The sequence below is a fragment of the Pogona vitticeps genome, chromosome 1, assembly GCF_051106095.1.
Source record: "Pogona vitticeps strain Pit_001003342236 chromosome 1, PviZW2.1, whole genome shotgun sequence".
NCBI classification, from domain to species: Eukaryota; Metazoa; Chordata; class Lepidosauria; order Squamata; family Agamidae; genus Pogona; species Pogona vitticeps.
Window position 1 is genome coordinate 305925653 of NC_135783.1, and position 25785 is coordinate 305951437.

General features: G+C 37.8%; 1 protein-coding gene across 2 annotated transcripts in view; it reads left to right on the forward strand.

The window, feature by feature from the left end:
* The window catches only part of FMN1 (formin 1), a 240870-nt gene that overhangs the window by 141990 nt on the left and 73095 nt on the right, over positions 1-25785 (forward strand). For both annotated transcript variants that reach the window (XM_020806176.3, XM_020806175.3), the window contains exons 6-9: positions 7656-7743; positions 19574-19635; positions 21441-21529; positions 25315-25444. In XM_020806176.3, coding sequence (XP_020661835.3) covers positions 7656-7743; positions 19574-19635; positions 21441-21529; positions 25315-25444 — 369 coding nt within the window. The remainder of the gene's footprint in view (positions 1-7655; positions 7744-19573; positions 19636-21440; positions 21530-25314; positions 25445-25785) is intronic.

The following is a 25785-nucleotide window of genomic DNA, read 5'->3' on the forward strand; positions in this document are numbered from 1 at the left end:
GATAGTACTTCCACCTTGGTACGATTGTAGTTACCACAGATATAACGTCAAGTTAATTCAACAAGGTTTCAACCACTCGTATAGTATGTTGTGAATGGCAGCCAGTGGCCTGTTAATATGGACTTAAAGAACCATTTCCCAGTTTTCTGTGAAAACTGAGAAGCAAGTATGAGGTGATAAATGTTTAAAGAGATCCTGATAAGAGACTTTTCAATTTAAGTGTAAAAGAACATTTTAGATTTTACTACATTTGCTTGATTCTTTTTATTCTTACGAAAGTTCACATCTACCAAGCCAGTGCCATTATATTTTCTTCTTACAAAGAATGGAGTATATGTCAAGCAATTTGTGTCATCTGCATGATATAAATAAGGCCCCATCCATCATTTTTTCCTCTTCAGTGCAATGATTATCATATCAAAGACAGAAAATAACATTGAAGATAATGGCTTTTCTGTTGTCCATTATCTCTAAATGGCTTCATGTAATTATAAGCACATGTTCTCATTTATGGTGAGTGTCAATATTTTGAATAAAGAGGGTTTTTTTAAAGAAAAGAAGAAGATATATCTGTCATCAAGTTCCCAGCCTTTTGTAATTGTAGAGTAATAATAATGCAAAATTTGGCGTTCTTGAAAAAATGTTTTCGTAGTTCTTGAGTCAGTTCTCTTATCCTCCATTCATGAGTATATTTACTTATCTATTGAATTGTTTCATTAATTTCATGGCAGTTGCAATGAATGGTCACTGCCCACTGTTGCAGAACTTTAAAAATATTAACATTATTAATTTTTATTTTGCAAAATCCTTGGTCCTAAACATATTACATGAAAGGTGGAGTCATTAGCTTTCAGTGGAACTTGACATTCATTCAGTGAGTAAACTTTAGGCATGTTTGCCTTCTCAGTCCTGAATCAGAATATGCTCATTACAAAACAAGAGCCTGAAAACAACTGGTTATGAGTAGGGGAAGGATTTCTATGACATGTTTATATTTTTTTCTGCAACCTATCTTTGAGCTTACGTGTGGGTTTGAACATATTTATGAGTAATCTGGTAAGAAAGGCTAGGTTACTCATAACCATATTTGAACTTGCTTATGGATTCAAATGCAGGTTGCAGAGAAAATGTGACACCCCCTAATCATTTCCAAAGATGGCAGCAGCAGCTTCCCTACCCTAAATGAAGCCGCAGCTGCCATGTTTGCAAAGGGCAGCCAGTTTCCCTTTTTACACACCGTAGCTGCAGAGGCCCGATGGATACCATAGCAGCAGTGGTGACAATTACAGTAAGGGGGTGTCAGCAGGGGGGAGCTAAGGTAGGGAGAGGAAGGAGGTGGGGGTAGGCTGTGGGGGTGGGTGGCTGCCTGTCAGGCAGAATGATTTTCTTTTAAAAAAAATTACAGGGGGATGAATAAAATGGGGAAGTATTCATCCCTTCGTATTCCTGGGGGTCTCTGGAACCCATGAATATGAAGAGACAAATATTTAATGAATCAACAATTTCCACGAATATCACAATTCTTTTTTTTATTTGTCCCCATGTCTATTCAAGATCTTCATTTTTTAACTAAAATTCTGTGATCTGCCAGCCAGAGCCTAGGGCAGAAACAATGCACTTTGAAATAAATTATTTTGAGTCTTTCATTTTATTTTATATGCCAGATCTCAGCAGAGTTCACAGTCCATACACAGAAAAATTTACTCCCAGCTACCCCAGCTCTCTCGATTTCTGCAATATAACATAGCCGTTATAATGTTGCTGGTATTGTTAAGCACTTGGGAGTCAAAAGTGTTGATCAGCTGCAGGACAATCAGAGGTCTAGCTGTAGATCCAGATCTACTCATGAGATATACTGTGGACCCAGAAATTATTCTGATTATCTCTGCTTATATCAAGAGTAGGAAACTAGACATTCCTACTCTCCTTGCTTCCTACTTGTATTTTGGCTTTAAGTTTTAAAATGTCTAAAGCTGGCACTGCTTAATCTCCATGTTTATTCCACAGTAAAAGAAAATATGGGTAACAGCATTTACATTCTTTTCACTGGATCTGGAGATACTGTGTCCCTTTCATTGGTATATTTAGCAACCAAAGAAGAGACAGACTGTTGGCCTCCATATCTGTTGCTTAGACATTCTCTGCCAGCTGGCATAATATTATTATCAACTGACAACAGCTAGGAAGTCAGCTGTTTACATATAATGTCACTGGGGCACAAAATGCATTCTTCCAGGAGCTCAAAACATCTTTCATTAGCTGGTAAGGATGGAAAGAATATTCACTGAGTTCTTTGTTCTCATTTATTTAGGCTGTTGCTTAAGCAAAATGTGCTGTCTCCTTCAACCTTCCCAGTGACTCTAATTTAGCAAGTACTATCTCCTCTAAGGGGACGTGGTGGCGCTGCGGGCTAAACCGCAGAAGCCTGGGCTGCAGGGTCAGAAGACCAAGCAGTCGTAAGATTGAATCCACGCGACGGAGTGAGCTCCCGTCGCTTGTCCCAGCTCCCGCCAACCTAGCGGTTCGAAAGCATGTAAATGCAAGTAGATAAATAGGGACCACTTTGGTGGGAAGGTAACAGCGTTCTGTGTCTTAATCGCACTGGCCATGTGACCACGGAAGATTGTCTTCGGACAAACGCTGGCTCTATGGCTTGGAACCGGGGATGAGCACCGCCCCCTAGAGTTGAACACGACTGGACAAAAATTGTCAAGGGGAACCATTACCTTTATCTCCTCTAAAGCCACAAGGGCTTTTACACTAGCTAGACTTAATGTATTACCTTCTCAGCTTCTGGAGGGAAGATTTCAAGGTTTGCCTCCATCAGATTGTCTCTGCCCTTGTAATAGTGCCAAAGTCGAAACAGTTGGGCATTTTCTCTTACATTGTACTTCCTATCAGGATTTACATATGGAGCTTTTACTTCCTATTCTCTGTAAATCTCCTGGGAAATCAGAGGAATATTATGTAAATTTGCTTCTCTGACAAAACCTCTTATGTTAAAAGACAAGTGGCCAAATTCTGCGCTGCAGCAATAGTTATTTGTGACCAGATGTTTGGGTTGCGATCTAAGACGGACAATATAATGTTTTTATAACGTGACACTGGCCGGCATTGCACTTATTTTAAAGATATAGAGTCAGTTTAGCGGATTATGATGTTAGTCTGAAAGAAGGGGTTGATTTATCAGGTTTTTAATGGAAGAATGTATAATTCTGCTTAGTTTTATTAAATTGTAATTGTATGTATTTATTTTATATTGTTCTAGTCTTGCTGGTCCTTGACTGTAATAAAGTTATCCTATCCTATCCTCCCAGTGGCTCTATAATTTGTATACATTGTCTCTAGTTCATTTTCCCTTTAAGAAACTAATCCCACTCCCACCCACCCATGTGCAGCAAGCACATGACTGGCTGATTATTAATAAAGATGCAAACTGTTCATCTAGTGATTCAAATTTTAGGTAAAGCAGCTGCCATCCTGGTCTTTGGCAAATGATGTTTTCCTCAACAAATGAGCCATTTTGTGCATAAAAGGCATTTCCACTCAACGTAATTCTCACCAATGCAAGAATGTGTTCAAGAGGACCAAGAAATTCCTTGCCACCAAAGAGAACAATGTTCCTTACCCAAACGGAACAATCTGTCTCAGCAAATCTGAATACTTTCTCAACTTGTGACTCACAGTGCTAACTATAGCCTACCAACCTTGCAAAATGTTTGACAGTTCCACTCTTTCCTGTTCTTGCCTTCATGCCACAAGATGAAATCCAAGTATAATAGGTGGTTGGTTGACTGTGTTCTGCTCAGCAGTCACAAGCTCTGATTTCATGATTATAACCATCTTGAGTATTGATGTGCTGTTTTCAGAATGAATTTTAAGACATAAGGCTATACAGTATTGCCAAAATTAAGAGTTGTAAAAGAGGGTGTGTTTGTTACTTCATCAGTAGTAATGGAAGGGAGTGTATTACTTATTTCTCGATCAATAAACCACTTATATTGGAAGATTTCCAAACTCTGTATTGTGAAAAGCAAGCATAAAATATGGAATAATATATAAAAGGGAGATTGCCAGTCACATTATCCATATACTATAACATAACAGCTGGTACATATCTGATATCAGAGGGATGGCTGTTCCACGTAGTGGGTTGCCCCTCATCATGCTAAATGACTGGCTCCGATTGACTGTGGAGGACACCTCAAGAACACATGACACTACCTAGAAGGCTTCTTCAGATGACTTCAAAGATCAGATAAGAGTCTCTCAGATAATTAAGTCTCAATAGGATTTTATATACTAATACCTTAATTAAATAATATTCCAGTTGAAACCAGTTAGGTTTAAGAGTACCAGATCTGGAATCAAGCTGATGAGCTACAGGATAGTAAACATGCTTCTAAAAGAAACTTTTCTTAAACTGGTCTAATGTATTTGAATTCAAAGTGATTATTGGGCTCTGATCTGGAACAAGCTCATGATCTAGATTTAGGACCTTCAGTGATTTCCTGCCAAAAATAATCTTTCTTCCTTTTTGCCCTAAAGCCTTATTTTCCTGAAATAAGTAATGAGGCAAATAGTCCCTTGGGACCATGATTTTCAACAGACTTTTACCATATTTTCTTGCTCTTGACACCACCCATTGAAAACAAAACATTATCTAAGAAGCTTTATCTATCACAAGTCTCTCAAAACTTATTAAATTATTTTCCTTTTCTATGTTGATTATTAGGCATTTGTGTTCCTACATTAAGTACAGTATTAGGTAAATAGTTTAGGGTATATATTTTAATGGCATTTTAATTGTTTTATCTCTTTTAATGTATTTAATTTGTTGTAAGCTGCCCAGAGACCTTTGAGTAGTGTGGGCAGCATATAAGTTAGTTAGTTAGTTAGTTAGTTAGTTAGTTAGATAGATAGATAGATAGATAGATAGATAGATAGATAGATAGATAGATAGATAGATAGATAGATAGATAGATAGATAGATAGATAGATAACATTCAGTAGTAGAGAATATACAGTGGAACCTCTACTTAAGAACTTAATCCGTTTTGGAATGGTGTTCTTAAGTTGAAACGTCCTTAAGTTGAAGTAAAATTTCCCATAGGAATGGACTAAAAACCAATTAATCCGTTCTGGCTGTTTTTTTGTTATGTAGAGGTGCGTTCGTACATTGAAGCATTAGTTCCCATAGGAACTAATGCAAAGCTGGTTAATACGTACTCTACCACTAGGGGGAGATTTTTTTTTAACCTAAGATGACCTAAGGTTAAAAAAAGAGCAGGAAAGGTTTTTTTTTCCTGTTCTTATCTTGGATTTCTGTTCTCAAGTAGAAGCAAAATTTAGCAAATGGAGCTGTTCTTAAGTTGGATTGTTCTTAAGTAGGTACGTTCTTGAGTAGAGACCCCACTGTATAGCCTTCTATAATCTAGAGTCTATAAATTGTTGCCATTGCTCCAATAGGAACTAGAGCATAGCAACATCTGGAAAGCCACTGCATCCATAGTTTATTAATTAATTCTTATGGGTGTTACTAGCATTAGAATTTAAGCTTCCACATATATCTACATCTCAAGCAAACAGTTTGCATTTCAAGTGCTAGCTTGAAAGGGAAAAACTTGAGAGAGTTTAAGGTAATTAATACCTTTGTGTGCATTATAATTCTTTGTTGGTGGCAAATAACCTGACTTAAGTTATTTCTATTATTTGTTTGTTTGTTTGTTTGTTTGTTTGTTTGTTTGTTTGTTTGTTTGTTTGTTTGTTTTATATGCCGCCCACACTACCCAAAGGTCTCTGGGCGGCTTACAACATTTAAAATACAATAAAAATTCATAACAATTAAAATACAATTAATATATATATAAAAATTGTTGGTAACTGCTTTCCTGGTATCCAGTGTGAAAAATACCAGACTAATAAAACGTTTTATCATTTTGGTCCAGTTATTCCAGGTAGCCTGTGCTACCTAGTTTCAGAATTCTGACCATATGTATTTCTTCCCATAAAGGACTATGAATATAAAACTTACTTTGCTCTGAACTGAACCTCTATTATTTTTATATTATGTCATATTAAAGGCATTTGCAGTTCAAAATAAGATACTAGAGAGGGAAGGTTGTGTGAGCTAAGTCTGATCATATCTTGGATACCGACAATTTGCAGAGGCATCTCAGTGTAGTAGTTTCAGATGTCATATTGGCTGTATGAGGTATCGTCTGGAACGATTTTACCTCAAACTAGGCATGTCTAATGGGGTTTATGACAGCCTATGAATTTTACTCTGAAAAGGGTCAGTCTACAGGTCAGTGAATGCTATACAAATTGCACTCTACTTAAGCCTATAATTACCCCTATTAGATGTTAATGCTGGCAAGTTCATCAAATAACATGTATAACCTGAGAAATGTCTACAATAAACTCACCATTTAACTAGAATTTGGTTCCTGATAACTTTTCTTCTAAGAGTTTAAGCACAAAAAAGTCTATAAATTACTCTCATTATGCTCAATTAGCTTGTATTCTTAAAATTAAAATTAGAATTGAGAACATTGCAATTAGAGTTAAACAGATCTAAATAGTATTGATTTTAGTGGGGAAAATAAAGTATAACTAAAACTCTTCCCTAATAAATTTAGTGTGAGGCACAACTACATTTCCTTGAGTGGATCGTGTTCATTTGATGATATTTTTGTGTTTTGAGAGTTGATGTGCCATAAAATTATCTTGAAAATTATTCTATTTAATGCTTACTTGCTGGATTTTCATATCAAATGCTGTGTATGTTACAGAAACATCATGTTAAACTGTATGACTTCATTCACCTGGCTGTAAAGTCCTTGTGCATACATTCAGTTCATAGAACAGTGCAGAGGATTTTTTTTCTTTCTCTCATCTTGATATGGATTTTTATATTGTCACCTAACTAAGGGGGCCTATTATCTCCAGGATAGTCTACACCAGTGATTCCCAACCTTGAGTCCTGATATATTCTTGGACTAAAACTCCCAGAAGCCTTCACCACTGGCTGTGCTAGCCAGGATTTCTCGGAGTTGTAGTCCAGGAACATCAGGGGATCCAAAGTTGGGAATCACTGGTATAAACTTACAATAATTCTGTTCTGTAGGTGAAGAAAAGGCACACCAAAATTCCACTTCTCAGTGGCATGAACTCTGATAAGTTCTTATTGGTCCTACAAGACGCCTGACATTGACAAATAGCCAAAATTGGCTATATTGTTTTTTTAAAAATAATCAGTTTTGTGCAAAATTAGCTATTTTGCAAATAAATGATTTCACAGTTATTCATGGCTTGCTGCCATGGTGGTTCTGAGGAATTACATTAATATGATAGAATAGTCGTTTGTGGTTCTCAACATGGTGCAAAGCCCAAAATCATGAGAATATAGATTTTTGTCAATCTTCTCCACATTTCTAGTCTATATAATTTCTTTTTTAAATGGTGAAATATTTCAAAAAGGGCAGATGTGATAATGTAACTCAATTTAATTAATTCACAAATATTATGGTTGTTTATTTGATTTACATTGCAGCCTTCTTCATAGGATTTTGGGGTGGCTGAAATTCTCAGTTTTGCTTTGCTTTTCACATTTATAAGGACATTTAAAACTGAGCAGTTATTTTTATTTCCAGATTATCAAATTGTTGGATGGAAAGAGATCGCAAGCTGTGGGAATTTTGATATCCAGTTTACACTTGGAGATGAAAGACATACAACAAGGTGAATGTTGCTTCTGTTTTCATTGGGATTTTGTGCATGGAGACTTTATCACAACAGGCTGCCCTTGGGGATCCTAGAAAAAAGACTTTAGTGTAGCATACCTTTCCTTTCATTCCAGCAACTAATATATGAAGCCACGCTGCTTCTGATACTGGAAGTGATGTATAGCTATCCTGAGAAATTCCATTGACAGCCTTCACCATAGGAAATTTATTTAATTCTCTTAAAGCTGTCTAACTTGGCAGATATCATTATATATTGTGGCAGTGACTTCCACAGTTTAATAATATGTGAAGAAATATTTCTTTTGATCTGTCCTGAACATCCCAATATTCAGCTTCAGCAGGTTATCCCAGGTTCGAGTGCAACTTCCTGCAGACCATCCATACGATTATGTACGTCTACCATTTCTCTCTTTTGCCCCCCCCGCAAACTAAGCAGCCTCAAATGTTGTCATCTATAAAAACATTGTTCCTGTTTCCTTAGTATCTTGATTCCTATCATCTGTGCCTTTTCTACTCTACAATATACTTTCTGAAGTGTAGTGACCATATGTTTTCTTGGCTATGCTTTTCAATTCTAGATATTAAGAGTCGTTCCACATTTTGTTTCTTAATAAAAGAGTTTACCTGCTGGATCAGACAAAAAGCCTGTCTGTTCCAGCATCTTGTTTTCTGAATGGTCAGGCAAACATTCATTCATTCATTCATTCATTCATTCATTCATTCATTCATTCATTCATTCATTCATTTAGTATCCCACTCCCATTAGTGTCACGACACTATTCTGGGCAGGTTACAACACATATAATAGAAAATAATAATAAAAATAGAAATATTAAAAACAGCAACAATAACCATAAAAAAGAGAAAGAAAACAGATGGCACTGACTAATCACATGAACCAAGAGTGGATGGAGAGAAAAAGAGTGGTGGGAAGAAGAGGAGGGGAAAGAAAAAGTGGGGGACAGTGGTCAGCTGGGCTCAGTGTGGAAAGCCTCCCTGGAAAAGAAATGGAAACTTGTAGCATAAAGGCAATAACCTTGTTTCACTACCCCTACCCTGCTTTCCTTGCAGTTGCAGTTCAGAAGTAGAGGCTGCCTTTAGCTGTCCCAGTATGTACACAGTGCATGGCCTCCATCTTGTGTTATTTCTTCCAATCCACTTTTAAGATAACTAAGCTACTGATCATCAACCCATCCTGTGATTACAATGACTTTCCTAAATTCACTGTGTTTTGTGTGAAAAAGCTTTTCTCCAGAGTCTACCCTCTGCCAATTTCACTGGGAAAACCATAGTTGTGTAGTATTACGAAAAAGGATAGCGAGATGCACTTTATTCAGACTTTCTCCACAGCATGCACATCTTTTTGAACCCCTGTTCTAGCCCTTCCTTAACTAACATTTTTCATTACTCAAAAGTCCTGAACATGTAGGATGTTTATGTAGGGAAGATGCTCTAAGCAGTTGGATACGTTTTTTGTCAGCCTTCATTTGAGAGATACTTGCCAATCCTGTTCTAGAAAGTACTGAAAGTGTCACTTTGGTACAGATATCCAATAAATACAGTACATCTCTTGTTGATGCAATGGAGCTAGAAGGGAAAGCCTTCTTAGAACTACAAATGCCAATTTGTTTGTTTATTAAATAAAAGCTTTCAGAAACACATTTCAATGGAAGATACTAATTTTTTGTTCTCTATATAAACACCCTTAATAGTAGGAATAATTGGAAAAGAATAATGATTTAAAAAGAGAGAGAGAGAGAGAGAATTCATAAACCAAAACAGAATAACAAAGCATCCTGTATTTGTGTTACTGATTTAAAAGGCAGTGCTTATGTCAGGTTCATATCTACGTATAGAAAATGATTCAGTACTGCTCAGAGACTTTGGAAGTGACATCTGAAATGCAATGCTGCTTTGTAGTTCCTTTTGAGGGGGAGTAACACTTTTACCATCAATAATGCTGACATCACAGGTTTTTTTTAGTGATTTATAACATTTATTTGTCACATAAAAACTGCATTTTGAGAAATGATTTGGGGAATTCTTGGCCATTTTGGAGATATTTTCAAATTATTTTGAAAATTTTCAAATTATTTTCAAAAAAAAGTTCAACTTTGTAACGTATTAGCAGATCTTTACTAATAAGTAATATTATGCATTACATTTGGCCAGTGAGTTACGTGGAATAACAGTAAATCACTTTTTAAATAACAAAGTTACCCCAAGCTTACTTTGTAAATTAAGATTATATTCCCAAACTTTGCTTTGTTCCTCTTTCAAGGTACATCTGTTCCAGAAGGGCCAGTAATGGTTACAGAGTACTTCATAAGGAGAATTTGGTGTTGGGACTATCCAAAATAGGATGGCCTGAGGTTAGGATGGGAACAGGTTGGAAGGAGCAATGGATCCATGTGCAGCTTTCAGGGACTCAGGGACTCACATAAGCTCATCCTTGGACCTTGGAGGACGGCACAGTCTCTCATGGCATGCACACACAAAAAGACAGACACACACACACACACGCATACACCACAATTCTCATAAACACATTTTATTCTGCTGATATATTTAAATTGTTTCAATTTTGGACAATGACTGCTGCCAGGTCTTTTTACCTTAATCCATTAAAGGCATAGAATAATCATGAACCTTTGTAGATAAAGACTGCATCCTGCTGTTGACAGGTGGCCAGTGTAGAAATTAGATAGTTAGGTAGACAGACAGATAAGCAAACAGAGGGACAGGCAGACAGATAGAAGGTCTGTTCAGATGTTCTAAATTAAGGAAACACATGAGGAGGGGAGCAAGGTAGCTCCTTCCTCCACTGTCATTGCTCTCCTGGTGAGGAGAGAACAGTTGGGAAAGAGGAGAGCTTCTTCATGTGAAGATTTGTTCTTCTCATGTGGATCGTGACAGTCTGAAGTCGCAAGAGTGAAGTAGGAGGCAAGCTTAGCCTTCCCCCTCGTTGCAGGTTTAGTTTAACTACACAGATTAAAACCTGAATAGATAATTTATCGTACAAGAACTAAGTATTAATTATCATAATGCTTGTTACATATGGCATCTATTCTCCAACTACATGTGTAAAACAGAAGATAATTGTATTGGAGTGGGAGGGAATATACGTTTTCATTTTATACCAACTGCAACTAATACAAGAATAGGAAGAAGCTGTCTTATACTAAGTCACATTTTTTGGCAGTAGTCTACTGGCTGGCTGGCATTAGTTCTTCAGGCCAAAATCCAGTTGGAAGAAATCTGTACACTGTGGGGCATTTGCGCACCAGTTTTTCCATTCCTGTGGACCCTGCTACATGCAACGAGTCACATGCCTGATATAGCAAGATCAGGCACTACGTGGAGCCTTCTAAAAGAGAGGCATTGCTTAAATGATTATCTTAATACAGACACATAAAAAAATAGGATTGTGAATTTAGCCTTTTACACAAGAATCTCTCCAGCCCTTCTTGGGAGTCTGAATCGGAGACATTTTACATTCAAGATAAACGCTATAGTGCTGTTTACAGAATGCCAATGAAAATCTGTGTCTGAAGAAACAATTTGAAACCAAACCCTGTCATTATATTAATGCTCCACAGCTTTTTGAATCTCAAAAACCATCATATTTATAGATGTTCACATAAGATTAAGGGCAATATGAAAAACAGACAATAAGAAGAAACCATAGTACTTCTTAAAAGTGATACACATTTTTTTCCAGGAGAAATTTGTACCTTGAGTCTACTATAAACCCAAGTAACTGACATACTTCACAAATTTCATATAGTCAGGCAGTAGTAGTATACGTAGTTCTCTACATCTGGTGCACAGATGTTTCAGTTTGCATTTGATTACTAGCCAACAAATTGAGGGCTGCCACATTTGTGGAAGGAATCTCCCACAGATGTTTCTTAGGAAGGGTGATATTTGCTGTCAGGAAAAGGTGAATCTTTTCTGGCCAAAAAAGCGAAAATAGAATATTCTTGTGATCTCATTGTCTGCTTTAACCTCATAACTGGAAGAAAATAAGTGTTTCTGTGCCTAAGTAAAATAGTGATTATGACAATACATACTAGTGTAGCATATTGCTTCTCTCTAATCTATTGGTTTACAGATTCTTATCTCTTTCCCATCACTACTAACTGCTTTCAATATGACCAGTCATTTTAAGGATTTGAACTGCCTTTCAAATTATTGAAAAGGTTCTGTAAGGAGGAAACACACAAAGCAGTATTCTTTCATATTAGTTGGTTAAAAAAAAGCCAATATGCTAAATTCACTTGTTACTACCAGTTAGATTAGACCTATTGACCACAGTCCTATTTGTTTTTTCTTTATGCACAAAAGAAGTCATGAAGAATGATTGGCTAATTAATGAGTGCCAGCTCCATGCCTGCTTGCACACCTGATCATTGCTTCGCTTTCACACACACAAAAAAGAAAGGAAAAAAAAAAGATCCTAGCTGTTCAATGAATAGTAACTGACAAATCAGCCCTTACTGTAAGTCATAGATCTCCTCTAGTGCGATGCAGTGGTAGCTTTTAGCTCACTTTGTTTGACTGAGGTGCCTGAGTTACATTGACCTCAATCAATGAGACCCATCAGTAGTCCTATCAACCAATGTTGTCAGCTCTGTCACACTCCTCCCATCTGAAATCCATTAACTAGTGACCCAGTCCTGATTCCAGGACTTCATTCATGGAGCATATGTGCTTTAGCATCAAGTCAGGCTTAGCAGGTGGCTGGACAGCTCACTGAGTTATGTCTCTAGCTGCGGAGCCAGAGGTTCGGAGATCAGTTCCTCACTGTGCCTTGTGCAAGTGAGGCCTTGGGCAAGCTACATAGTTCCAGAAGATGGGAATGGTAAACTACTTCTGAGTATTATCTACCTGGAAAACCCTGAAAATAGTTGTGTAAAGCAGAATTAATTTGACAGTACATGAGTATTATTATATTATTAAATAATGCTAAATAAATCACTCTACAACTGGTTATATAGTTCTGAATTCAAGAGATATCATCGGCTTAAATATTTTGAAACCACGTGTATGTAACGGGGCTCTCAAATGTTAGTATAATAAGTTCCGTAGAGTTTATTCTTTTCCTGGTGTTCCTGGTGCAAGCTCCGGCACAACTAAAAGCTTTGGAGAGTTTGCAGTTCATCTGGCTAAGGCAGATACTTGAGAAATCTAGGTACCAACAGTTTATAAATATGAATTTCAGCAAAAGAAAGGCTTTCGTAAGAGACAGATTTATGCAGACGTTAAAAGCTACGCTCCTTTACTACAGAATATACTGTATATTTTGTGAAAGTTGTATGTGTGTTCGAACACGTGTGGACAAGTATTGCTAAATCATGTAGTTAGTGAAAGGCAAGCTCTAACACACAACTCAGAAGTTGGGAAACAATTTCCTTTAAACGTTATTCCCTTTGTTCTGGGTAATTTACAACATATGGTTTTTGTGAATCTGCCTACGGGCACCAAGCCTGATGTGGTTGGGTTAACATAAGTAGCCTGAGTCTTTTGCTCATGACTTCATGCCGCATTGAGCTTTCCTAAACTTCCAAGCACACATTTATATCCAGGTTGCTTTTCTGCCTCATAAATCTTACAGAATTTTTACATGACATCAAATAGTAGTAGGAGCTTTTGAGGAAACTTGGGTATTGGTTCAGCTGAGATAAACAGGCTGAGATTAAAGGTATTGCCAGTATAAGATTTTTTTTTTTTACTAGTAGAATTCTGGACAGATTGGACTGGTGCTGAAGATTTATTTTAAAAGAAACCTAATGCTGTTAGTTCCCCCCTACAGTATTGAGTAATACTGCCATCTTCACCTGTAAAATAGGTGTGAAAATTGTGTAGCATAACTTTTGTTGAACTTATCATTACTGCTGATTTTTTTAAAAAAATGCATTAGTTATTTTTAAGTATATTTTAAGTACCCATTTAATTTAGGAGAATCTTTTTACTACGAACTTTAAATTGACAAAGACTTATATCTTTATGTACTTTCAAGTTAATTTACATTATGTTTTTAATTTTTTTCAGTCTTTGTTCACAATAAAGAATATTTTAAAAAAACAGCGAGAATATTTGGGGCTAATTTTTAAATAACATAAGTAAAATTTTACTTTATTACCACACGGTTATCTTCTTACATAGTTGGCAAGTATTTTTATGTATGCCACTTAATTTCAATGCATGATGTTGATCTGTTTTTTGTCCCTTTTGACGGTTATTATATCGTAATGGGCACAACACTGTGCTAATTATCCTTATGTATATAAATTCTTCTTGTGAGCAGACACCATAGGGTCACATAAAAATGTTTGCCTCAATTTCCCTACAAAAAAGGAGTTTAGAAACCAGACTTGTCCTAGTAACAGATTTTTAAAGGTGGAGGAACCCTATAAAATTACCAGCTTCTCACAGCATGTGTCTATTTCCTTTTGACATATTGTGAGGTGTAGCTGAGATATTCTAACCAAACTGACAGTGTATGGAGAATGGCACACAAAGGTTAAATGTAAGCATAAGATTTTAGGAACTGTTTGGAATCTAAATATACTAGGACTTGCCGCTAGAATTCCACTTTAGTGAATTCTGTTATAAAGTTGTATATTTTGTTGGAAATACTTTCTTGTTATAATTGTGATTTTTATTTGGGAAACTGATAAGCATGAGACAGCTGTTTGTCAGTTTCTGTCATCTTACCCACAACACCAAAATGAACCAAAGTTAAGGGTTCTTCAAATGCAGACCTATAAGGAGAGGTAGGTTCAAGGGAGTGAGTGGACAGAAATAAATTTCACACCTGGCCTTTTCAGGACAACTTCATCAGCCACCCAAAATAATTCAGCCAAGTATTGAGGGAGTCTATTAAATGGGATGTAGGCATAGTGATAGGAGATACAGTAGTGGACAGATTATTTTAAAAAATGTAGAGCCACATTCTGTGAGGCAACTTGTATCAGCAGGCAGTTGCTTTTGTAGAAAAAAGTGCTTTGGAAACATTTATACATAGTAAAACATATGAAGTGTTGCAGTGAGAATATATAGCCTATCAACAGAAGTATTGTTGGGGATGATGAAAACAGTGTAACCAGGGCTCATGTTTAAAGGTGCATCTGTCTGCACCTTAGACCAAGGTGAAATCTTTGCCTAAAGATAATGTTTTCACCTGTTTCTAATTGCTACAAAATAGTAACAGCATGGAATGTGGGCTTCTGGGAGTTGTAATCCAAGAACATATGGGGCTTTAAATTTGTGAATCTCTACACTATAGGAAACAACAATGTTGTAGGCTTCCATGGTGTGGTCTCCTATTTATGTTTCTTCAAATGTTTCTTCAGTTACATTTCTTCATCCATCCAAGCGTGGGAATTCATGCAAGGTCTTCTGTAGTCATTTCAATATGCATGCTGCTTAGATGAAAGTAAATAGAAAGTCTGTTCAAATAAGTATCATATCTTATGAATCTCTGCTCTGTTGTGGATATAGTAATTGCCAAAGAACTTCATTTGGTACACTCTTATTTTTGCTTTCCAAGTACTTACTTTTTTCCAATGATTGTTATTTTCAAATGAGGAATGGAATAGTAACTGACAAACAGAATTTTAAATCATTTTAAATGTCACTGGACCTTTTAATAGAATTAATTAGCTTGCCACAGAGAAAATTTACTACCCTTCTAGTTAATTTCACAATGTAAAATCATGGGGTTAGAGGTAGAAGGAGAGAACCCTTATTACTTTAAAATAATTATTTAAAGATGTGTGCCTTGCCTTTTTCAAATATCGGGGCGGGGGGGAGAGCAGAATTTAGCAAGAGCTTTTAAAATATAAAAATTGTGAGTGGTCATGTCTCCTTTTGTAGGCGAGGAAGCCCACCTAGCTGAAATAAAAAAGTTATTGTATACTGGGTATTAAACCTCAATGGACACACAAGACTTGGTGGCATCATAACTGGGAATTGATGTTTGCTTTCCTATTACTGTTGCAATTTAAGCAAACTCATTTGCATTTAAAAGGCAGAGGTGAACTGAATTATATGCCTTGTAAACTTACATTTGTGGGTATTTCTGGTAAACGATAATTTTAGTTTTTAAGAAATTGAAAATCCTCCAGGAATTTCTGTGATGTTACATCTAAAATCTCTTTATTGATTGATTGTAATTGTTAGTTTTAAAATACTCCTGACCTTTTCATTCTAAATGGTCTTCTCCAAAGTACTACAACTCCATTTTCTAAATTTAGCTATGAACAGTTTAATTGAATTATTATATTGTAAAATCAGACTCACACTAGTAATTAGTCTCTGAAACTACTAGCCTTTTGAAACAAAATCTGGAAGCAACTGACAAATGAAATACCAGATATATGGAGTACTAGCATAGGTTCTCAAAGTCCTGTAATGTACCTTAATTTTAGAAAGACTTTTGACAAGATCCTCCATGATATTCTTGTGGCTATATTGGTGAAATGTGGACTAGATTGACAGGCTGTACCCAAATAGTGATAGCCAATGGTTCCTTGCCATCCGTGATAAGTGGTGTACCAGAGGGTTTGGCCCTCTGTAGTTCAATATTTTTATAAATGATTTGGATGAGGGTGTGGATGGGATACTTTTCAAATTTGTGGATGGAATGAAAGTTGGGGGGGGGTATGTAATACTTCAGAAGACAAAATCAGAACTTTAGAGGATCTTGAAAGATTACAGATGTAAGCCAAAAGAAATAAAATTATTTTTAGCAAGAAAAAAAAGTAAAGTCCTGCACTTGAGTGGAAAAAAATAGTTGTACAAATATGGGATGGGAGACCTTATCTGGAATACTGTGTCCAGTTCTGGGTGCCACAGTTTGAGAAGCTGGAACATATCCAGAGGCAGGCAACCACGAGGGCAATCAGAATGGTCTGGAAACCAAGCTATATGAAGAATGGTTGAGAGAATCAGGCATATTTAGCCTAGAAGAGAAGACTGAGAAGTGACATGATATGAAATATTTGAAAAGCTGTTATGTGGAAGGTGCACCCACTTGTTTTGTCCAGCTCCAGAGCATTGGATTTGCCATAACAGATCCAAATTAGAAGAAGGGCAATTTCAACTAAACGTGAGGATGAATTTCCTGATAGTAAGAGCTGTTTGACAGTGCAATAGGAAGTGATAGTTTCTCTTTCATTTGATGTTTTCAGTCAGAGGTTGATTGGCCACCTGTCAGGACTATTTTAGTGGTGAGTGTCCTGCTTCTGCAGGGAGCTGTGCTTGATGATCCTTGGGGCCCCTTCCAGCTCAGCTCTTCTATAATCCTACTCTCCCCATGCATCTCCCATATTTCTTCCCAGTATCTTCCCAGTGAATAATACTTTGTGTATGGATTACAAATACACTATAACTAAAGCTGAGGTCCTAATCACATTTACTAGGGAGTAAAGCTCAGTTGGGCCTTCTTAAATGAACAGTGCAAAGAAATAGAGGAAAATAATAGAAAGGGAACAACCAGAGATCTGTTCAAGAAAATTGGAGATATTAAAAGAACATTTTGTGCAAAGATGGACATGATAAAGGACGAAAATGGTAGGGACCTTACAGAAGCAGAAGACATCAAGAAGTGATGGCAAGAATACAGAGAGGAATTATACCAGAAAGATCTGGATGTCCTGGACAACCCAGACAGTGTGGTTGCTGACCTTGAGCCAGACATCCTGGAGAGTGAAGTCAAGTGGGCCTTAGAAAGCATGGCTGACAACAAGGCCAGTGGAGGTGATGGCATTCCAGCTGAACTATTTAAACTCTTAAAAGATGACGCTGTTAAGGTGCTACACTCAATATGCCAGCAAGTTTGGAAAACTCAGCAGTGGCCAGAGGATTGGAAAAGATCAGTCTACATCCCAGTCCCAAAGAAGGGCAGTGCCAAAGAATGCTCCAACTACCATACAGTTGCACTCACTTCACACGCTAGCAAGGTTATGCTCAAAATCCTCCAAGGTAGGCTTCAGCAGTATGTGGACCGAGAACTCCCACAAGCTGGATATCGAAGGGGCAGAAAAACAAGAGACCAAATTGCTAACATGCGATAGATTATGGAGAAAGCCAGAGAGTTCCAGAAAAACATCTACTTCTGCTTCATTGACTATGCCAAAGCCTTTGACTGTGTAGACCACAGCAAACTATGGCAAGTTCTTATAGAAATGGGAGTGCCTGACCACCTTATCTATCTCCTGAGAAATCTGTATGTGGGACAGGGAGCAGCAAAACTGGATATGGAACAACAGATTGGTTCAAAATTGGGAAAGGAGTACGACAAGGCTGTATATTGTCTCCCTGCTTATTTAACTTATATGCAGAATACATCATGCGAAAGTCTGGACTGGATGAATCCCAAGCCAGAATTAAGATTGCCAGCAGAAATATCAACAACCTCAGATATGCAGAAGGCAGACTGCCAAAGAATTGATGCTTTTGAATTGTAGTGCTGGAGGAGACTCTTGAGCGTCCCTTGGACTGCATGGAGATCAAACCTATCCATTCTGAAGGAAATCAGCCCTGAGTGCTCACTGGAAGGACAGATCCTAAAGCTGAGGCTTCAGTACTTTGGCCATCTCATGAGAAGAGAAATCTCCCTGGAAAAGACCCTGATGTTGGGAAAGAGTGAAGGCACGAGGAGAAGGTGATGACAGAGGATGAGATGGTTGGACAGTGTCATCGAAGCTACCCAAGATGAATTTGTCCTAATTCCAGGAGGCAATGGAAGACAGAAGGGCCTGGCATGCTCTGGTACATGGGGTCATGAAGAATGGTATCATCTGCATATCTGAGGTTCTTGATATTTGTTCCGGCAGTCTTAATTCTGGCTTAGGATTCCTGCAGTCCAGCCTTTCGCATGATGTATTCTGCATATAAGTTAAATAAGCAAGGGGACAATATACAGCCTTGTCGTACTCCTTTCCCAATTTTGAACCAAACAGTTGTTCCATATCCAGTTCTAACTGTTCCTTCCTGTCCCACATATAGATTTCTCAGGAGATAGATAAAGGTGGTGAGGCACTCCCATTTGGAATACCAATGTGGTTATGATAACACTAAGTTCTCATGTTCGCATGATGGTAAATTTGGCAAAGTGCCGTAGCATGTTGTAATGTTCACATTTCGATCCAATAAGTGCATTTGGCTTATAGACGTTCACATGATATAGTATCTGTTTAGGCTTATAAGTTTATTACAGTCATATGAAATAGTATCTGTCTTCATATTCAGTACTGAAGTTGGTACGATGTATTGTCATTTTAATGGGTTATATTCGTAAGTGGAATCTGTCCACTTGCAGGAAGGTCTTTGAAGCAATGGAGATTTCCATCTGGAGGCTTAGAGTAAGTGTGTAGAAGAGTAAATAAACCTTTGTATTTCCCATTCTGCTGATAGAAGTATCAGGTAGAGGCTTCTTCTATCAGCTGCAGAACATCACATGCTCCATTATCCCTAACCATGGCATCTAATAAATGCTAATAGGCTCTAAAGACTCTTTCCTACAAAGGCTTATGATACAATCAACTGGCAAAAATACCGAAGTAGGTTATGTTTCGTCTCATTCATGCTAGTTGTTAAACCACAAGTGATCTAGTTATATGTAGGTCCATAGCAAGTGGATGGCAGAAGTTTCTTCCTGTGGAGGAGAGGAGCCACTTTCAACAACATTTCCTTCCTAATGGTGTTATATAAAATAAACATTCAAGTAAAATAATAAATCTTGCAGGTTCCCCCCCCCCCAATAGGTTAGCCAGCAAACTCCTTTAACACAATGTGTTATTTTATCTCTTCTACAGCTGTACTAAATGTGGATGATTCAATAGTTGACTTGGAAACACTGGAAGCATTATATGAGAATGTAAGTATCAAAATTTCACTGATCTGCTGCTGCTTCACACACAGAGTAAGGTATAATATGGTCTACACAAGGCATGCCCTATGTGCTTTTTATCCAGATCATGTCATTCTGCAATAGAAATGCTATCTTTGGTTCTTTCAGTAAAGCACATCAGATTTCTTCTCTGAGATACAGTCCTTCTTTTGTTCAGAGAACTGCTTTCAGTGCTCTTGGATCTTCTGTTCTATTGTTACAACCTCTGGATGCAACTGAGGTAGAGAAGGGATGAGATGGCAAAGGGGCACCGGTGAAGGTACTTTGCCATGCTCCAAAGCCTTCCTATTACTGATTGTGGCTTCTGACTCTATTTCCATATAGATCAGCACTTGGCAGTCCTTAGGAAAAGATTCCTCATCCGTGCTTCTTCACATGGTTTGAGTTGCATCTTCAGCTTCCCAGGAGGCTGTTGGGCTTTGTCGTGTATTTCATAAAATATGTCTCAGGATGATCCACAGCTATGAATATATGATTGGCAGAATAGGTGCATTGCATAAAGAAGAGCTGTGTCAATCTGGGATTAAATTAATGATCCAAATTGAATTGTCAGCGGCCAAAATTCCACTTGGAGAAAAAGTGCACATCAGTAGGCAATTGTGCAGCAATTTCTCCTGCCTCTTTTTCTTTGCTCAGTCAGTTGTGTAAGTGCCTACATAAATAATTTTACATACATCACAAGATCAGAGCGTGCAGGAGGAGGGAGGAACTGTTTATGCCAACATCCTTACTCAGTCAGGTAAATAAATAAGGTTCTGGCCCATTGTTGTGCATAGCTGTACATGTTAGGCCAAATTATGTTACCAAAAAAAATTACTTCCAATGATCAATAAGGAAAAATCTGGATTCATTCTTCAGAGAAAAAAAAGAGAAATGTGTTATCTAGGCATAGCTTTGCAGGAAGTCTATAAAATCACTTATTTTAAAAATACATTGGGATGATTGTATATATTTTTTACATTGATAATGTTGAGTTAAAGATAGGTTTGATAGAATAACATTGTAACTCTTTTGTCACCCCTGACAACTCTATATGTAGGGGTTCTGTACATCCTGAGTACTATGTATCGCACAATATTTCTAAAGCATAGAATTGCATTGATGTAGTAGAGGAATCAGTGCATGGAAGCAAGTTTTCTATTTTGGATCCTGAAAGGCAGGGGTCCCCAACCCCCAGTCTGCGGCCTGATGCCAGTCCATGGGCTTCTCAAAACTGGGCTACAGAGACAGATCTCTGCCCGCCCAGTGGGTGTGCCACCCTCAAGGGGCGTGTTGCGCTCGCGCAGGGGTGTGTTGCACATGCAATTGAAACACACACCCTGAGCGAGCACAACATGCCCCTGAGAGCATGACACACCCCCTGCAGGAGCGTGAATTGCCCCCCATGAGTGCAACATGCCCCCATGTGTGCAACACACCCCCTGAGTGAGCATGGGGTGCCCCTGTCCCCCGCACATGGAGCCTGCCCCTCCAACTGGTCCACGGTGCCAAAAGGGCTGGGACCGCTGCTGAAAGGCACATGAAAGTGGATGCTATGCATGGGTCCACATTCTTTGGGGATGGGGAATGCTGACCTGAGTTTCAGATGCACCAATCACATTTGGTGTTGTTCAGTCACTAAGACCAGTACAGCCACCCTTGTTTTACAGGTGATTAGCCCTTTTATAGCTGAGAAAACACATTCTCCACACACATGTACCCCTACCCATGGGGCTAAGAAACCAAAGCTTATTAGCTTTCCTCACTACCTCTTTTTGTCACTGAACTTGCAGAGAGCACAGAAGGACGAACTGCAAAAAATAAAGCGGCATTATGACACTTCAAAAGAAGATGAAGTAAAACTTCTGGACAAACCAGAACAGTAAGATTGGGTGTGGGGAGGCATTATGGTTTCCCATTATTCAAATGACTCTTCAGAAAGCAGAGCAGATGGCATATCACTGTAACTAAGATAAAATAGTTTGAACACCCTTGTGCTATCTTTTGACCATACTTTACTAACAGGGGCTAGCCTTTACTCAAGACTTCCCTTATGAATGTGTTTCTAGGCTTTCCGTTAGAAACGTCAAAATACAAAAATTCCAGGTAATTAGTTGAAATTAGTGAACTTTTCCTACATTAGAATTTTCTTTCTTTCTTAAGCCTATCTTCTCATAATTTTAAATTCTCCACTTCTTTTCTTGGCCTCAGATACAGGAAGCAAATGTTCTGATTTTCCCAGTTTCAAGGAATGAATATAAGAAATGTAGGTTTTTAAATAAGAGTTACAAATGAATAGCTGTAAACAGTATCCCTGAGTTTCAGCCACATACAGATGATGGGGTTTTTTACAGAGAAAAAAACAGATAGGGCAAAAACTTCCTCAGCAAAGGTATTTGTCTTTTGCCATTGGGCTACTTTTTTTCTGAATCAGTGCAGTGTATTAGAACAAAACAATAAAGCACACGGCAGCTTTCACTGAACCTTGGTGCCAAGAAACAGGAATGACGTGTCCTGGTTTGTCCTGCTTGGATGTAGAGGGAAGACACTGGAACTTTCAGTGAGTTCAAGAAATGCAAGACAGATACCTTAACTCCTGACCCAAACCACAACAATACATTGAGGCCAAAATATCCTACAATTAATTTAGTGCCTTTTAAAAATTACAGTGGTGCCTCGCTTAGCGATCGCTCTGTTGAGCGATGAAATCGCTTTGCGATGGACTTTTGGCCATCGCTGGAGCGATCACATAGCGATGTCCCCTATGGCTAAAATTCGCTTTGCGATGATTGTGGGGAAGCGATCATGGCAAAGCGAACTTTTTAAAACAGCTGATCGGTGGTTCCAAAATGGCCGCCACAAAAACAAAATGACCGCCGCTGTTTTGCCTCGCTTTAGAGGCACCCAAAACGGCCGCCGCTACTGAGGAATTTTGCATTGAGGTAAGTTTTTAGCCCATAGGAACGTATTAAACACGTTTTAATATGTTCCTATGGGCTTTTTAATATCACTTAGCGATTAAATCACTTAGCGATGTTTTTTCCGGAACGGATTAACATCGCTAAGTGAGGCACCACTGTATTCAAATAAATGAGATTTAAATAAAAAGTGCATCTTCTTTAGATACCACCTTCTCCCTTTTGATGTCTTCTTTTCTGATTCAAAGATTGACTATTTATGGTGAAACCAATCCATATTGGGACTTTAGTATGAACAAGAGGACTTCTAACTATAGGCCTTCGGCAAGTCACACGTGCCATTCACATTGCTACAAAGAGTCTCATGAAATAAATAAAAGTCTTTATGATTCAACACATTCCTGGGTATGGAAGGATACTTACAGTATCAAATTCTGCATTATTCTTCTGATACAAATGTGCCAAATCACAAAGACTTTCACAGGAGGGTGGCTATAGCTGCAAATAGAGATATGAGTGACTGGAGTGAAAAAAATCAAGAAATCATATAGAGTTACGTATTATTCCTTTATAAAATGCAGGTGTTATAATTAGAGATGGGGACGAATATAGCTGATTTGTTAAATATTCGTTGATCCATATTTGTGGGTTCCAGAATCTCACACAAATACGAAGGGATGAATATTTGCCATGTGATAAACTCTCCAGGCAGACCCAATTTGTGGGTGAATAACTCGGATGTCCGATATCCAGTCTTCACCAAAGTTGCCAGGCATGTTGGGGAAAAACATAGGAAGCTCCGTTGTGATTCTGGATTCTCTAAGTACCTGGGGGAAGCTTTCCTGGGGGGTCCTCTTTGTGACTATATAACTCAGGGTCTGTGATCCAATGTTCACCAAACTTTCAGGAGTTGTAGAAATGCATCTGCGGAAACTTCCCTGCAAATTTGGTGTCTCTGGGTGGCTGGAGGCCAGTGTTATAGCTGTTTAAAGTGCAGACAAATCGATGGAGCAATTCATCAAATAATATTCATATATTCGTATTTGTTGATCCATTAACCTTGATGAATAATGGATCAAAACGAATCACCATTTTTTAACTTGTCCCCATCTCTAATTATAACTGCTGCACCCTGATCATGCACAAAAGGGTCAGACACAGACTCGAGCACTTTAAAAGTGACTTTTTAGAAGTAATTAGTTGGACTTAAGACATCTAGGGTGATTTTTTTAAAAGTTAATTATTATTGCATTTAAGGATTTTTTTTTTAAGTGACATTTTACTCTCCCCTTTTAGAAAAGTAACTAAACTAGTCCCTTTTAGTTAGTTTGAAGAAACACGTGAATTCTAACCTCTGGTGCAAAACGCATTCTCTCCCATTTCATCTTGTCTTCACCTCAACCCACACCACAGAACCGAAAGTAACAGCACACGACATAAGAAGAGACATATAAGCCATGTGATATTCAACATTGTAGTAAGCTTCCCAGAGACCTTTGGGTAGTATTGGCAGCATATAAGTTAAATAAATAACATGTTACATCTACTTTGGCCATTACGTCTGTTTTGTAGAATACACCAACATTAGTGACCAACCTAGAATGGTGAAGCAGATTTTTAATTTTTTTGGGATGTTGAAACCACTACACTGTTTTTCAATAAAGTTCTAACCATGCATCTAAACCTTATGAGGCAGGGCAATTGGGTTTTTTTTCCCCAGGATTAGTTCTTGTATACATGCTGCGGTCCAGCCTTCAAAAGGAGAGTGGAGTCAGACCTGAAATTGAGCCAGCATTCCCATTCAGTTGAATTTGTGCAGAACTAATAAAAAGCCGATACTCTCTGTACCTGTAGATGTCTTTATAATTCCTAACATTACATTTCGCAACTCCTTGAATCAGGAGTAACAGTCAGATCTTGATACTGCAGCAGATAGCAAACCAAAGGAAGCCAAAGCTTTTTAAGCTAGGACACATAACAGTCAGGCAGTGAAAACTAGATTTGGGCAAGGGAGTCTAAACACTGTGTTAAAAATCTAAATATCTAGCTTCTAATGCCCGTTTAAAGCTGTAACCTGGATGCAAGCCCCACAGTGAGGACTCTCTGGCAGGCATAGGGTTGTGTTGAAATAATTTTTAAAAATGCATTGTAGTGCTTGGTTTTTTTTTTTTTTAAAGGTTGCCTGTGTTATGTCTGCCAGAACAGTATTAACATTCCTACTTTACAAGATAATAACTGAGAAACAGCAAAATCACAAGTTGTGTTGAGTTCATTTGAGTGACATACTACAAAATGTATTTAGGATTGCAGCCTAAAAATGACTGATTTGTCATAGCCATCCTGTCACAGATTCACATTCAACATGGAAACGATCCAGCTCTTTTCATGAAGAAAAAAAAAAGGCAACCCCCGGAGAAGAAATGTTTATCAATTCATTTTACCCAGCAGAGGGCAGTACCTCTTTCCCTCTCTTGTGTTCTATTTCTCTCATATACATCAGATGTAATTTGTGTAGTTGTATGTTGTATGTATGAGCTTTAAATCCTAAAATTATGAATCTTCCTGTGGAGGTTTATGAAGGTTAAAATTTACATTTATCCAAAATGTAAACCATGCAAGAAACACACACACAGACACACACACACACCACACACACACAGAGAGACACACACACACACACACACACAAAATTGTATTACCAATATAAGGTAAATAGACAGCTTTGCCCTTTATGTTTTTATTTTTACAGGTTTTTATATGAATTGTCACAGATCTCCAATTTTGCTGAACGTGCCCGATGCATAATTTTTCAGTCTGTCTTCAATGAAGGGATAACTGCAGTGCGTCGAAAAGCTGATATTATTCATCGTGTTTCGAAGGTAGGTGAGTCAAAATTTATGGTAAATGAAAGCTTCAACTACAGTTCACCATATACAGTACTTTGTTACAAGTTAAGTTCCACTGCTCACAGTTAAGCCTGTTTATCCATAAAAAAGGAAGAAATCCTAGTTTAAAATCTACCCTATACTATTGTGTACTGTTTCGTGTTTTATAACTTATGTAACTTAGGTTCCTTTATAAGGAGAAAGGGAGTCTATAAATAAAGCAAACAAATAAGTAATCACTGATTTTGCCCTGATCTTTGCAGCAGTTTAAAATTGCTGTAAATGTTGAACATTTTCCCCCTAGGAATGTGATTTCACATTCTGTTCAAATGGCA